Source organism: Lissotriton vulgaris, chromosome 3_1, assembly GCF_964263255.1.
Source record: "Lissotriton vulgaris chromosome 3_1, aLisVul1.2, whole genome shotgun sequence".
Taxonomy (NCBI): Eukaryota; Metazoa; Chordata; class Amphibia; order Caudata; family Salamandridae; genus Lissotriton; species Lissotriton vulgaris.
In genome coordinates, this window is record NC_141689.1 from 1,065,775,481 (window position 1) to 1,065,792,464 (window position 16,984).

The following is a 16,984-nucleotide window of genomic DNA, read 5'->3' on the forward strand; positions in this document are numbered from 1 at the left end:
CAGTGTACAGGTTTTGGTAAGTTCTGCCAGGAATGTCAATGAATTCTCTTTAACTTCGATGTTTCTGCTGTTAATTACATCGTACCTGCATATATATATAAATCGTTAAGTTCGGCGAACGCCGACCAACGCCATGACTCTTCCACAAGTCGACAGCGGTTCGTGCTGGATGGCGAATCCATATATCAAATCAAAATCCACACTCCAATCCTTGTATTGTTTCACAAGGCAAGTATGAAAACACGAACTCCAAACTGCATCAAATAATGTTTATTTGGAGTGTGGATTTTGATTTGATATATATATATATATATATATATATATATATATATATATATATATATATATATATATATATATATATATATATATATATATATATATATATATATATATATATATATATATATATATATAGTCACAAAATACCCTTTCCCTTCAAAAGTGAATTATGCCCATCAGGGTCAGAACCTCAGGATCCACAGTGACTGGTCATGTTGACTGGCATTTGACCAGTGCTTGGCAGCCACTTGGGCACTTTCTACTGCTGTTATCTTGACTAACAGGTACGCAAATTGAGGCCGGCTTGTGTGATTGAAAAGTAGGTGGATCATGTGTATTGTACTGTTTATAGGGCGAGATGGGTCACATATGAGGGTCAGAGATGCATTCAAAATATTTTTGGAAAGTAGACAATTGCCAGTATGCACTGAAAGATGCATCAGGTAGGGCAAGGGTGTGCACATTCATACAAACTTCAATAATGCATTGTTGATGAATTTAAATAAGTTATTGAGGATCTGTACTGATAGGTGTATGAAAATGCTAAACAGCAAATAGAAAGAGAGAAAGCAAGATTGATAAGTCGGAATAGCTTCTGGAGTTGGGATGGAGCAGCAGTGTTTTAACATGAGTCCAGAATATGGGGTGACCTCAATTTTTCACATGCATTAAGTCAGGGAGTTCAATATTTTTTCAGCTTCCTCTGTGAAACAAGAGCGTCCTAAAGGAGATTTGTGAAAACTAGGAATGCTGAGTCTTGGAACACAGGCTCCATCTTAGTTGGCAGCAGTGCAGCTTTTGTTGTGAGAATCTTGGTCCTATCCTGTGGAGTGACCAATAGGATTGAGTTGAAGAACATTCAGCATGGGATTGGCAGCCTGGGAAGGTCTTGTTTAGCCAATGGTATGGGATCCTCTGGGAGAAGATGAAGTTGAAGCCTTCCAGATGACCACTGTGCAGGTGGTCTACTAGTTCACCAAGACTGAGTCCACAAGCAAAGTCGAAGTAAATTCTGATTTGTTGTTTCCGAGAAGTCTTTCTGGCATGTACATTTCAGTCCATAACATAAAGTCGTATAGTAATAACATTTAACTGAATTAAATTGCAGTTGTGCATTTGACCAACTGTTGTGTTTCTTTTAATTCCTGGAGTGTCTCCATCAAGCAATGCCTGGCTTTTATTTTGCCCTGTATAACCTACAGTATCTAAAGCAGACACATGGACAGTCACGTATAATGGAATGACCATCTTTATGCTATGATATGCTGGACTAGGCTGACATCAAATTATGGGTATCCCACTGTGAACCTTGAATGGCTGCTGTGGTGTCTGCCGTTCCTTTATGAGCTGACAAAGCTTGTTTTCCTTCCAGCCAATAAGTCACCATGTCGCCTTTTCCCTGTGGACAGAAAAATGACAAAAGTCACCATTCAACCTGCATGATCTCTGACTATTGAGAATATCACATTACATACACTACAGTAAAATATAGTGCCTCTAAGTAGTAATGTCAGTGAATGTGGAAAGTAGTGATCTTTATGAAAGAAAATACAGAAAGAGACACTCAAAATCGATCAGGCTAGAGTTATGGGTGTAACTGCCTCAGGAGTCACTCAATTCTTCATTGTCAGTGTTTATACACGATTCGTGAACACAATGCAACTCTTTGGGAATTAGAAGTGGGTCAGAAGAGATTGAGTGACAGGTAGCATAAGGTAATGATAGATTGAGTCTATTCTGTGAAAATGTAGGTGACAATGTGAGGGATCGGTTCTTAACTGTTCTTCGATTTATTTAAAAGCAACATTGCAGAGGAACTGGTCAGTAAGGTATGTCCCTCGGAAAATAATGCACAGATCTGAGATAGGGTAAGTACTATTGGGTGGATGGAAAGAAGAGGTGTGATTTACTAACGCTGGAAGTGTGGTGTAGGGTTTGAGAATAACTTCAATGAATCCACGAGAAAACATGTGATAAGCATATATAATTCCCATAAAGCAGCACAGAACAGAAAGAGTGTAGTAAATGTTGCTACTACAGATCTTGTCTAATTACACCAATAAACCTCTAAATACAGTCAAGAATATCAGACCTGGAAACATTTAAAGCCACATCAGATGGTACATGCTGCTATTTGGAGGCTGACTCTACCCAGAGACCTGTATTCATTATAGGTTATTTAGCGTTTTTGTAATGCTTGCTGTCAAATTAGTGATGAGGCAATACGAGGCACCACGTCTTCGGCGCCTGTTCTGGTGACGTTGAGACCCGAAGGTCGGTCCCCATCCACCCTGTACACTGAGTGGGTCGCGGTCACCATCGGGCTACGCTCAGGACCAGGATACTGTCTCTACTGCCGCTCCAACAGATAACAAAGGTGCCCTTGAAGCCGTAATGATGACAAGCAACACAAAGTCCTGTGTCCGCTTCGCAGCAGGGGTTAATGCTTTCTGCCCAAAAACTAGCCATGGGACGCCTTTGCACTAACGCACAGCAGAAAGCTGCATAATCTGGCATGCAGGACTCAACACATTTAGGAGGTGACGCAGGTGTCGACACTTTGAGTGCAGCGCTCGCAACTAAGCTGGACTTGGTACTAGCCGCAGAGGAAAAAATCGGGTTGGTGCTAGACCAGACCAGAACATCACTCACATCTCAGATATACAAGGTCACCTCTGACTTTACTCTATTACGTGCTGACCACCATAAACTAGCGGAGAAAGTCCAATCACACAATAGCTCCCTGCTAGAACCGAAACCTGTCACCCGAAGTCACGCAGTAGCACTCCAAGACCTCCTCGACCGTCTACACGCCCTGGAAGATCGAGTCAAAGATGCTGAAGGGCACTCCCACCGGAACGACATCCAGGTGGTGGGCCTGCCGGAGGGACTAGAAGAAGGCCGGACCCTGGAGCAGTATGTGGAACATTGACTTGCAGGCCTGCTATGTCTAGGAACACTATAGTCACATTTTGTGGTGGAGAGGGCACACTGTGTCCCGGCATGCAAGCCTCCCCCGGGGGCCCACCCGCGGCCATTCCTCTTTAAACTCTTACATTACAGGGACCGAGACACAGTTCTGCGCAAGACTCACAAGATCTCGGGCCTATAGGTCGGAGGGAATCCTGCTATGCTGTTTCCGGACTATACGGCACAAGTCGAGAGACGGACAAACACCTATGCTGCTGTGAAGCATCAGCTACAAGTTGAACCTGCCATATTCTCTGCTGTTCCCTGCCAGATTCAGGGTGGTGGCTAACAGAGTGGCCCGCTTCTTTGATACACCTGCCGACACTTGGGATTGGCTAGAGGAATCAGGGTTATGGTCCGTGCCTCGATCCTCAGGCACGGAATATACTAATATTGGCGGCAAGAGAGCCCACCACCGTGGTCGGCGGAAGAAGGTAGGAATTATGTCCGCAACTACTGTGGCACCCGACCCAGAGCAACGCCGGTTGGAACACCAGGACGCCTTGGTGGTGGGGGCAACACTGGCGACTCAGATGTAGCGTGAGAATCATGAAGAAATCTCCTCTGGATCTGCCACTGCTAGCACCTGCGGATGGCATCATCTGAACAAAGTGCCGCCAACAGGAACAATAAATAAAGCTGTACACTCAAGTAGACTCTTCTATGGGAATGGACTCTGTTAATGATCACTCTTCCCAATGTACTTTGTCTTTGCGGCTTTACTATGTCGAATGCACGCACTCCACGCCCCAGACATGACCGCTACTGAACATACACACCTCAAGCGCATGCCAGCGCACAGGATGAGGCCACAGATATTATTGCCGCATTGAGGAGGGATAGTTGGCGCTCGCAGTAAGACACTTGCTACACACACAGCACCAGCATTCACACTGGATAAATTACTGCCACAGTTGGGCAAGATAATAGTTTGGAAAAGCCTTGCCATGGCATTGGCCCTATGCATTAAAATGGTTCAAGGTAACGTTTTGAGTGCTAGCTTGTCAAGATCATTCTGTAAACCCCTGTACACACTACATCTTTGTTGTTGCACCGTTCCCCCAAACCAAGTGGAACGGTGCCATAAGCAGACATGACACAAGTTGCAGTGACCACGTGGAATGTACGCAGCATGCACACCCCCACATGCCAATATTCTATATTCTCGTATTTACAGCGCCACAAGACAGGAATAGTACTACTCCAGGAAACACACATGTCACGGGCTGAGCCAGAGCGCTTGCACTAGAGATTGAGAGGCCAGATATTCAACACCACATAATCAGCACATGCGCCCTGCTTGCTAATATGGGTCAGAGTGGGAATCCCGTTTACTCGTGAGGATGGCATGAGCGATGCCAAAGGCAGATACACTTTTGTGACAGGGTATCTAAACGGCCAAGAGATGTTGTTGGGCTCCCTCTATGCCCCAAACTCAGATCAGACCTCCTTCCACTCACGCATATCTGAGGTCCTGGCCCAATGGAGCGGGATTCCCTGGCTACTGGGGGGGGGGATTTTTAAATCTGTGCTCATTGTGGATCTCAATAGATCCCTCCCACCCCTTAACAGAACTCCCTCTGCATCCAATGCACAGGTCCTCTCTAGCTGGCTGACACAATGGGCCCTACTTGATGTATGGCGTACCCTGAACCCCACTGCTTGAGTATACTCTCACTATTCGGCAGTGCACGGGTTACATGTGCGCCTAGACAGGCTGGTATTATTACAGGCTCTACTCCCGCTGGTCCACAGTACTGAGTACCTGGGGCAAACCCACTCTGATCATAACCCTCTATTGATGCAGCTCAGGTGGGAGGCGCAGCGCCCCCATATCCCCATGTGGGGTCTTCAACCCAGCAGCTGGGAGATTCTACGTTTTGATCGTCGCTGGGGACAGCGACATTAGCATACTTCAAGCTCAATGAAGGCACAGCTAATGACGCGTTTATAGAGTGGGAGGCGTTTAAGGTGTCCATCAGAGGACACTGTACGGGTACCACGTGGAATGTCCATAAACAGCTGTCTGACTCCCTGGTGAGGATTGAAACCCAACTACTACTCACGGTGACTGGAAACATTACACTAAGAGCACACAGACTACATGGAACAGCTTCGCTGTCACAACTACACAGCACACACAGCTTGCACACACACGGCGGCTGATAGAGCGGGTAGATTGCTGGCCTGGCTGATCCGTCGGAAACATGCTCATGCCCCAATCGGGGCGTTGAGGGCCCCGGCAGGTCAGTTGTTAACTACGCAGCGCAAAATACACACAGCTCTGGGGCAGCATTATGCACTGCTGTATCAATCTCTCAGTAGCTGCGATGCGTGAGACATGGCACGGTTTCTAGACAGCTTGCAGCTGCCCACAGTGACAGGAGACCACAGGGAGCTGCGCAATGAGCAGATCTCGCTGGTAGAAACTGGGGACCCCATAAAATACTTAGCGTCTGGGAAAGCCCCAGGGCCTAACGGGCAGCCTATGGAGTACTACAAGGCATACCACATCTCACTAGTGCAGCGCCTAAGCACTGTGCTCACCACTGAATTGGAGGCGCAACAGCTGCCTCCTTCTATGTGCAAAGCACACCTGGTGTCATTGCTGAAGCCTAGCAAGGATCCGTTGGAGATGGGCTCCTATAGACCCCTGGCTCTGCTCAACTGATTATAAAATACTCACGAAGGTGTTGGCGGATAGACTGGCACAGGTGGTCCCAGGGTTGGTCCAAGCCGATCAGAATGGCTTTGTGCCAGCGCGCAGTACTTCGCTCAATCTGCGTCGGTTCTTTAGGGTGGCAACATATGCGACAAGGGAATGGCCAAGAGTGGGGTGCCTGGTATTAGACCTGGAAAAGGCCTTTGATTCCTTGGAATGGGCCTATCTGTTTGCCATCCTTGAAAAATTAGACCTCGGCCCAACCTTCATACAGCTAACGCGACTTCTCTACACTGGCCCCACCATCAGGGTCAAAATGGACCCCTACATCTCAGACTCTCTCCATATGCAGGAGTGTCCTTTGTCCCTGCTCCTATTTGCGCTTGAAATGGAGCCACTGGCAGAAGCATTGCAAATCAAGTTGGAAGATTGGATACCCCTGGGTGGTACCACAAACCAGGTGTTACTTTATGCAGATGATCTCCTCATCTACGTCAGAGATCTGGAAGGCTTCGCGAAGCTCTCTGGCTTAAGAATGAATATTGACAAATCCTGCCTCTACCTGTTTGGGGAGGGGCTCCATGACACAGGCCTCACCATGGGCGGCAAGCAAGTACAATGGCAGCCTGACACCTTCCGCTATCTAAGTCTCCAAATCTACCGCCAGTCAGATGACCTTTTCGATAGGAACCAAGGAAGGGCGGTGACATCCATCAAGTCATAGATGCGCTTCTGGAGCACGCTGCCACTGGCTCTGACAAGAAGAATAGCACTCACTAAAATGGTGATTCTCCCGCGGCTCTTATACTATTTCATAAATCTACCCCGTTATGTGCCGGCTTCCTTCTTCACCTCCTTAGAGAAGCAGATCAGGGACTTCCTCTGGGGCAAAGCCAGACATAGGATGGCACTGGAAAAGCTATACCTGCCAACAGACCAAAGTTGGTTGGTGGCTCCTTGCTTGGAGCATTACTACTTGGCCTCACAGCTGCAGTGGATTGCCCGGTGGCTGTTGAGTTGTCACTGTGCGGACACAGTGACTACGCACCACCCTACATCCTGGAGCGAATAGTCGAGCTCTTTCACCCGGGCGCGCATCCGAGATCACAGGAGCCCCTATTACTCACTGTGGCCCAAAACTGCTTCCACAGAAGCCTATAAGTAAAATGCACCGTGACCCCCTATGCGCCGGTAATACCTTTAGAAGGAACACCTAGTGGACAAACGGCGCTCAGAGCGCCTGCAATCAGGGACTGGCAAGAGCTGGGTGTCCAAACCCTCGGAGACCTCAATTGCAAGGGGGCGCTCACACCGTACAAGACATTTGTAGCTGAGGAAGGGCTGCTGCCAAGCCAATTCCTCACCCATCGTGTGCTGGTGGCCTCACTCACAGCAACATGGGGGGATGCCGCTACTGAGCCGCAACCACATCTCACTATGCAGTACTTACACATCGTGGGACAGGGTAGACACCTAAAGCACTGGTTTGCAGACTCACTCAGACTCAGACAGCGATCAGCCTTGACACACTTCTTCACAAGTGGGAGCAGGACCTAGGTCACCCGTTCACCGATAAAGACTGGACCCAGGTGCTCAAGAGTAGCCGACACACATCCCCAGGAACATGCACTTTCGCCAGATTCAACTATACATAGTCCACAGGGCATACCTCATGCCTGCAAATATGAACCAATATTTTATTTGCGAGGATACCACATGCCCGAGGTGCGCTGCAGCTGGGGCAGATTTGGTGCATATGCTCTGGAACTATGCCCGGGAGGGTGCATACTGGAGTGACATTGCTGCGCTGCTGCCCACTTGCAGGGGCCGGGAGTTACTTTTCGACTGGCTAACCTATTTGCTGCACAAGTTCCGTAGAACGCCCAGCACAAAGGTTACGTCCAGGTTCCTCGACCTGGGAATGATAGTGGCCAAGATGTTTATTAGTAAGCGATGGAAAACGTCAGACCCCCCTCATATTCAGGCTTGGCGACACTCCATGATCGTGTGGTCCAAGGCAGACGTTCTCACAATCAAGGGCAAAGAGACCCTGGGGCTGGAAAGCTCCATATTGCCACATTCTGGGACGCTCTCTATACGGACTTGCAACAAAGTGCAGACACACCGCTTGGGGACCCCTCGGAGGTGAAGGCCATGGGTAGCTGACACGCACACACGATGGGATGGCACGTACACCACGCCACCTTCTTATTGATAGATATATGCTGATTGTACCAAGATATCACTGCACACGGAACTGGGGGGGGGGGGGTTCAGAACTGATCAGTTTGTTGCACACTTTTTGTGTCTCTTTTCTTTTAGCAGTTAATGAATGCACAGTTTTGATCTTCTTTTTGCTCTCCTGAGATACTAATCTTGTTACCCAATTGTATATGGCGTCAGTACAATCGCTTACTCCGTAAGTCCACATGCGTCAGAGTATCTATGGATGGCCATGCAGCAATGTTTATGTCTTGGGGGACGTTCATGAATGTAAACCATGATATATTGGACATGTCCCACATCTCTCCCCTCCCCTTCTCTTCCTCCTTCTCCTGCCGCCTATTGGAGACCAACTATAAATGTACTTACGAGTCTTGTTTCTATAGTATTTTATACTGCCCTTACGGATGTGAACAGACTGCACAAGATCACATGTGCTGTATCTAATGTAGCAGCTGCAGTGCCTACCAATGTTGGCATATATATGTGTTATGATGTACTACATATAAAATCAATAAAACATATTTGCAAAAAAAATGACATTATTTTGTGACAATGGACATGCAGTTTCTTAATGTATGGCCTTAAACTGTGGGAAAGCACACACCGTTAGAAGCGACCCGAGCTGCTGGACCCTTGGTTAGTGCTTTAAGTGGGATGAAATATGCGGAGGAGGGAGACAGTAAAAGATGAGCGGCCTAAGAAGCTAAATTAAGAATGCTCTACAAAAGTCATGGGTTGTGTTACTAAATAGATGGCCTAAACTAGGTGAAATAGATTCCTGAGCTTGACAAATTCATGGGCCGAGCATTACTTGACAAAGAATAACCAAAACCAGCAACCAACAAGTTGATATAAGACAGTTATCCTGGGCCATAAGATGCACAACAGTGGAAGATGCACATTTTTAACTATGGAGCTCTTTAACTGCTTGTTCAGTTGGACAGACTAGTGTACAAAGGGGATAACTTGGTTATCCAATTGGAATTAAATAGAATATAACCACATTGGACACTGAAGGTAAACAACAGTATCCTACTGCCTGAGGACCCAGAGTAAAAGGCTTCACTGTCTCTTTCTGCCTTTAGTCCTGCATTTGCAAACATTGGAAAGTTCCAGAAAAAGGCTCAGAATAAGCAGAGTACCAAACCTTAATTAAACTCCCAGAGTCTTAAACCTAAATTAGAACATTGAAATGTTGGAAGCTCCATTGAAAACAATGGAATAGCTCCGGGCTTATAATCCCTGATATAAACCCGGAGCTCCAACATTCCAATGCTTCTTAGTTCACAGCTGTGGCTCTGAACAAAAGCTTCAGAGAGCCTGAGGGGAGTTCAATCCCCTTGCGCTCCCTAAAGCCTTTGTTTAATTTGCTAGAACATTCCTCCCTCTAGTGGCAGAATGTTCTAATAGCCTTATAGCCCTTCATAGCTGGGCTAAACCGGCTATTAAAGTCCCCCTCCCTTATTAAAGTCCCTCGCCTTTGGCGCGGGCCGTTAATGGCCAGTATAGCCCGCTATGGCGGGCTATAAGGCTATATTAAACACCTAGAGTTCTTAACCTTAATTAAACTCCTAACAAGGTGGGCCATTCACTAAGAAGAGCAGACAGCATGACTCCCACTCATACACAGTGGCGTAAAGAAACTTTACCCCCCCCCCCCCCCCTGGAGCTCAGGTGTTGCGTGTGGGGCTAATGATAGGCCACTGCTCATACATGGGTTTCATTTGACTTTATAGTTAAAGATGTTGGTGATCAAATGTTGAGAAAAGCCCCCAGTATAGTGGCATTTCCACAGGTCTGTGTAGCAGGCAGTCCTGCTTTGAAATCTCGATTCTCTGGCTTGGTCAAATTGATTGATACGGGGAAACTGTGCTCTTCCTTTGCTAGCATGTGAGAAGTTTGAATGAGGCCCAATACTGGAAACCAGCTCCAAGGACACGTTTCTAGGACATGCCACTTGTGCTGTGTTCATTCATGCATGATGTTATCATTCCTTCACAACTAAACCGATATGGTAGACATCTGATTTGAAGAAACATCACAAACTAATATTTAGAAGCAAGTTCTGTCTTTCAGCTTATGAGTAAAATAAAGATTGTAAACATCTGAAATTGCCAACAAATCCCACAGTAGTGTAAAATGGCGTCCATAGATTCCTGAATTCAAAATGCTGTACTTGGCCAAATTGTGCAGGATAAATTGAGGCACGTATTCAGCACTTGAAAGGCCAGCCGCATAACCTATACTCATAAGACCAAGGCAGGTCCTCTGCTTTCACAGATTCTGGGTACATACCAGGTTCTCCCAGAGTCCAAGCATAACTCAACTCTTCAATGAAAACTGTCAAACACTCTGCTCTTGAAGGGCCCTGCCACAAGTCCTTTACTCACAGGGCCCAGGCATAAGCCCCGAGGTCATAGAGCCCAGCCACAAGTCTTTGTTAAGAAGGACACTGGATAACCAATTTAGTCAAAGTCCTTTATTAAGGTCGAGGAGCTGAACCAACATCTTGCAGCTTCATCAGCAAACAGCAACTGTCTAACTTAAAACAATACAATCTAAAGCTACCTTTTGAGTACAGTAAGGTAATGATCGATACTTTCATCTTAATTCTGTTTCCTAAAAATAATTTATATCTGGTTACTCCAATACAAACCTTGGGTGCAAAATAAGTATCCAGATGAAGTAAAGCTAAAGCATAAACATTTAAGTCACCTGGGAAACAAGATTTTGTCATGCCTTAAAATACTTTTAGTCCATCGGGAGCTAAAGAATGCAAAAGTAGTCTTTTATTTTTAATAGCTGACATTTTTCCATCTTCATCTAAGGCATCAATGTAGTTACTGAAATAAGGTTTCCATTCAAGCCACTTTAAGGGAGGTTCTGTTCCGGAAACCCAAAACGGCTGAGGAGGGTTGATGGTATAAGTTTGAAGGCTCATTATGCAGTTCCTTTAATGCTATCTCCACAGATTAAAAATTAGTTGGTTGACGAAGAAGGTGAATAATGTGTGTAAAGATCTATGTACATACAAGATGACAGAGACTGGTAATAGGAGATTGCTGAATTATTTATTTAATATATAGATCACACAGAGCACCGAGCGTGTTGCCTCACACAGCTCCGGCACCCGACTGATTCGCGCTCCGAAGCGCGCTCTACAAAATGGCCGCCGCCTCACGTTGTCACGCGACGTGAGACAACTAGAGCGGCAACTCTACATATCTTCCCTTTTTTCCAGAAACCAGTAACTTATTCTATGGGGGCTTCAGTGTCCATCACCCATCTCATAGTCCCGGAACCTGGAGGACTTCACTATCAATCGTCCACCCCTGGTGCACCTTACCGGAGTGGCTGTTCCTTCCGCTCCCCATTGGGTCAGGGACTCTTCCTCCTTGCTTTTGTGGACCAACGATCTTTCTCTGTCCACCTGTTCTCTTCCCTCTCGACTCGTCCTGCCGGCGCCTGGGGAGCCTCCATCTTCTTGCTCCACCCCTGGCTCCGTGTTTTCCATTTCTACTTCTTGAGTGTCCGTATCAGTTCCCAAAATCCGTTGGTCCCTCTCGTCATGTTCCCGTGGCTCTGGAGCCCATTGTACAATTTTGTTACATCGAGCCATGCGCTCCTGGGACCATACGTTGTCGTCACTCAGCCTGGCCGCTCGGCCAAGAACCTCTTTGACCTGTAAAGGTCTGCTGTATTTACTATCCCCCTTCCGTTGAAGTGTGGCCAGTTTGACTCTTACCCATTCTCCTTCTTCCAATTGTGAGTCTTTTACATTCCTTTTCTTATTGTAGTGTTCTGAATATATCCTCTGGGCCCTTTCCAGATTAGCTTGTACAACCGCTGGAGACCATTTACTGGTTACCGCCTTCTCTTTCCACGCCAAATTATCCTTGGTGAATGGGTCTCTGCCTCTTAAAATCTGGAAAGGGCTGTACCCCGTGCCACAGGGGGTGATGCGATACGCCCAGATTATGTGCAACAGTTCCTTCTCCCAGTCCTTCCCCATCATGATGGCTGCTTGGATAGAGCCAATTAAGACCGTATTGAAGCGTTCAACTTGTCCATTCCCTGCAGGATGGTATATGGAAGTGTGTTTAAAACAGATTCCATTTCTCTCCATGTATTTCACCCATTTGTCAGAAGTAAATTGTGGTCCATTGTCACTTAATATGGATTAGGGAATACCTTCCCTGAGGAAGGTGGCTGTGAGAAATTTTAATATAGTGTCAGTGTCCATTTCTTCACTGATATGTATTTCTGGCCACTTGGAATATTTGTCCACCAGGGCGCATAGATACTTAGGGGTTCCTTGCTCGTCCAAGATGGGACCCAATATGTCGATGGAAAGTTCTTCCCATGGGTTCCTCGGTGTGTCAAACTTTCCTATGGCCGGCCTCAATGGTGTTATGGTCTTATCCGCCTGTATACATTGGTTACACTCCCTTACATGTCTCTTGGTTTGCGTATCCATGCCAGGCCACCAATAACCTTGCTTGGCTCTTAACTTGGTCTTCCCAATTCCTAGATGGCCTTCGTGCAGTATAGTTAGTAGTCTAAGGATGAGACCTTACGGGGGTACTACTTTGTCCCCTCGATACACAAAGACTCCCTTGTCCCAGAGTGAGAGCTCTTCTCTCACCTCGAAATATTTCCTCATGTCTCCGCTCAGGTGTCTCTTTTCCGGCCATCCTCCTGTGATGTACCCCTTCAACTCCTGGATGATCTTGTCTGTCTGGTATGCGTCCTTCCATTCTAGGTTACTTATCACCTTCTCCGGTTCTTCCATCAGTGCCACCATTTCATCTTCTTCTTCCTTTTCTTCTCCTGCTGACTCCATAGCTGCTGCCCTGCTGAGATAGTCAGCGACTTTATTTCTGCTCCCCGGGATGTACATTACGTCGTACCGATACTCCAGTAGCTTGAGAGTCATTTTCGCTATCCTCGGGGTGGCATTTGCATGCCCACTAGATGAAAGGACCCGTACTAATGGCTTGTGGTCTGTTCTTAGTTGGAATCTTGTCCCCCATAGGAACTGGCAAAATCTCCCCATGGCCCAAACCACTGCCAGCATCTCCTTTTCGATGACACTGAACTTTTTATCATTGTCTGTCAGGGTCCTGGACGCAAAACTAAGGGTCTCCATTTTTCTCCACCCCTGTCTTGCATGAGGACTGCGCTGAGTCCTTTGTCACTGGCATCAGTTGTCACTACCGTATTCCCTTGTGGGTCATATCCTTGGAGGGGTATGGCTTGTGTTACCTCTCTATTGACGTATTCAAATTCCCTCTGCGTTTCTTCTGTCCAATCAAATGACGTCTTCTCTCTGGTCAACAACCGCATGTGGTGGGTCTTGGAAGCAAAGTGCTGTATGGATTTGCTCTAGTACTCTGCCATTCCTAGGAAGGACCTGACTTCCTCCTTGCTAGCGGGTGGTGGTGCATCGCATATCGCCTTTACATTCTTCTTCTTGGGCGTGATTCCTAGTTCACTGATTTCGCGCCCCAGGTAGGTGACGGATGCCATGCCTAGGTGGCATTTCTCCCACTCAGCAGTCAGCCCCTTGTCCTCCAGCACCTTCAGTACTTTGGCCAGCTTTGCATCGTGGTCCTGTTGGTCACTCCCCATGACCAAGATGTCATCTTGGAAGTACTGGACCCCTTTCATGTCCTTAAAGAGACGGTGCATCAGCTTTTGAAAGACCGCCGCTGCCGATGCCAATCCGAAGGGCATCCTACAGAATTGGTAGCATCCGAAGGGGGTGATGAATGATGTTAGCCTCCTGCTCTCCGGGTGCAACGCTACCTGGTAGTACGCCGACGTCAGGTCTATGGTGGAATACCATTTCTTTCCTTTGGTCTTTGCCAGCATCTCCTCTATTCGGGGCAGCGGGACCTTCTCCACCACTATGTTCTTGTTAAGTTCGCGCAGGTCCATGCACAGCCGGACCTTGCCGTTCGGTTTCATCACCACCACAAGGGGGGCAAGCCACTCTGCGCATATGATTGGTTCAATAATTCTGTTTCCTTCCAAGTCGCACAGCTCCTTCTGTACTGCCTCCCTCACAGCTATCGGTGCATTCCTTGCTTTATGTGCCACTGGTTTGGCATCCGCTTTGAGGATGATCTTGTGCGCAAACCTCTCTAGTCTCCCGACTCTTCCACTGAATACTTTTGGAAAGTCTCTTCTTCATTTCGCCATGTCTGGCTACGGTTCAGGTTCCGTCAATAGCACCTGCACTGCTCCGCCAGGGTCCAGCTTGATGCCCAAGTCTCCTTGGTCCATCCAACCCAATACCGATGGGCCTTTCTCCGCCACATATAGTTTGCACTCTGCACTGTGCCCTCTGAACTCGAATGTTAGTGATCAATAGCCTGCAATGGGAATGCGATCTCCCAGGTATGTGACCGGTCTGATGTCCGGTGGTTCCAGGTGTGGACCTAGCTGGGGCATGAACTTCTCTTTCCATACTGTTCTCTGGACCAGCGTGTATGGTGAGCCTGAGTCCGCCACGATGCTTATCGATACACCCCCTATCAACATGTCCAGCACTGGTTTATTCGATCTCCTGGAGCCTACACTCAGCACCTGGTCCTCGATGCACAACACTTCATCCTCTTCCACGTGGCATCTTCCTTCCCGTTCCTCCTGGTCTACATCGACAAATTTCACTGTGTTGCGGGCCATTTTCCTTCTACACACTTTTTCATAATGTCCCATCACTCCGCATAACATGAATTTGGCCCTGAATGCTGGACACCTTTTATCGTTCGCCTCATGGGCCCAACTGCCACAACGGTAACACGATGTCTTACTGCCTTTCACCTGCCTCCCTGGCGGTCCTGGTTTTCCTTGCCACTTGTTGGGTCCCTTGTAGATCGGGCCTGTGTTCCTGTTCCCGCCCTTAGGCTCTTAATCCTCTATTCTGTTGACCATGGGCTTCGCCGCCATTTCTCTTTTCGCTGCGTCCGCACATCGTCGTGCCAACTCCGCCTTTTTCACCATTGCGATCGCTTCATTCAATGTGGTGGCACCACCCGACCAAAGCTTATCCTGGACCGACTTCATCGTCGTGTGCATTACTATTTGGTCTCTGATGAATTCATCGTGGAGCCCACCAAACTGGCACGTAGACGCCAGCTTTTTCAATGCCGCCACATACTCGTCGATGGACTCACCCTGCTCCTGCTGTTGGAAATTATAACGATCTATCGACACACACACTGCCGATCGATAATGTTCATTCAGTTCTTCCAAGGCGTGCGCGTAGACATCGTCTTCCCCTGCCTGTCTCTCCTTGGGTACCAGGTTTTTGAATACTCTGATACCCTCCGGTCCCAAATTGCGCAGCAAAATTCTCCTTTTCCTGATGGGGGTGAAAGTCTCTTCATTCTCGTCCTCCAGGACTTCTATGTAGTTCGTTATGTATTCCTTCCAATCTTCCCACTTCATCAGGGGCTCACCTGGCTTGGGTAGAAATGGGACCGGCGCCGTCGCCGAGGACGATTGGGCGCACATTGTTGCTCGCCTGTTTGGTTTGGCGTTCTGGGTCTTGGGACTGCCTGGTGCACTGTCCTCCTCACCCTCACGTGTCAGGGTTCAATCGCCTCCCACTTCACCACTCTCAAAGGCACCTGGATTCGCCAGCGCTACTGTACAGCTGGGTGCTCCTGTGAGACTTAGCTCCTGTGCTGCCTTGTCGCTTCTTTATCCCTTGGTAGGGGGTGGTAGCGGCCACTGTACCTCAGATCGTGGTCTGATGGCTGTCCGCTGGTTTCTACTGCTACTGCCGCGCTCTGTGTGTTCCCCTGCGTGCTTCCTGCTCTCCAGTGGTGCTGCACACCGGTCAGCCGCCGAGCTGTAAGGGATTGCCCGGGGGGATGGTCGAGGTCCTTTTTTTTTTTCATTTCTTTTTTCTCTGCACCACCTTGTGGGTCCTAGTGGGCTCAAACACTCCTAGTCGCCATTGTAAAGATGTATGTACATGCAAGATGACAGAGACTGGTAATAGGAGGTTGCTGAATTATTTATTAAATATATAGATCACACAGAGCACCGAGCGTGTTGCCTCACACAGCTCCGGCACCCGACTGATTCGCGCTCCGAAGCGCGCTATACAAAATAGCCGCCCCCTCACGTCACGTCGTCACCCGACATGAGACAACTAGAGCGGCAACTCTACAATGTGTATACTCTCAAATCCAATTAAAAAAGTATTTGGGTAGTAATCAAAGCAAAGTAAACAACAACAAGTAAAAGAAATTAGTGGAGAAGTTAGCGTTAAATGTTCCTTAACCAAGATAAATGTCTTTTTGAAAAAAATCAGAGGCTGCCAAAATGCCGGTAACAAAGACTTTACCTTCCGATATAAACTCCTAACCTTCCGACGTGAATCCCAGATGGTTCAGACAAAATCTGTCAGTAAACAAAAACTTCAACATCCAAAATGGCTGCTGCGTCGGGTCTTGTTGCGTGACCTGCGTGGATATGCACATACTGCATTAGTATCAGGAGGACAGAAGCCGAAGTAACCGTTGCTGGTAGCGCACAGGTCCACAGAGTTCTTCAGTTGCGAGGGAAGGTGGTGCGAGCGAAATGGCAGCACGAGAAGGTAGGCATCAGCAGAATGCTTACATTCTTGGATAGACAGTACTCACGTAAAAAGCAGTACCTCCCTCATCAGCAACAATCAAATTGTCGATAGTAAGGCACAGCTCCCAGTTCGTAGTAGAAAGGTCAATTTCACAAATTCTACCCAGAAGGTGAAAAAAAAATTGTCAAAAATCGACAACAACAAAAAATAATAATAATCATCCACACTTCTTTGCGTGGGTGTGATGC

The 16,984-nt window shown here is 47.5% G+C and overlaps 1 protein-coding gene across 1 annotated transcript in view; it reads right to left on the minus strand.

Moving 5' to 3' along the window:
- Positions 1-484: 484 nt before the first annotated feature.
- Positions 485-16,984, minus strand: part of LOC147727408 (atrial natriuretic peptide receptor 2-like) — a 592,594-nt gene continuing 576,094 nt past the window's right edge. The window contains exon 21 of the mRNA XM_086963625.1: positions 485-1,681. Within this exon, the coding sequence (XP_086819751.1) occupies positions 1,553-1,681 (129 nt within the window). The 3' untranslated portion in view covers positions 485-1,552. The remainder of the gene's footprint in view (positions 1,682-16,984) is intronic.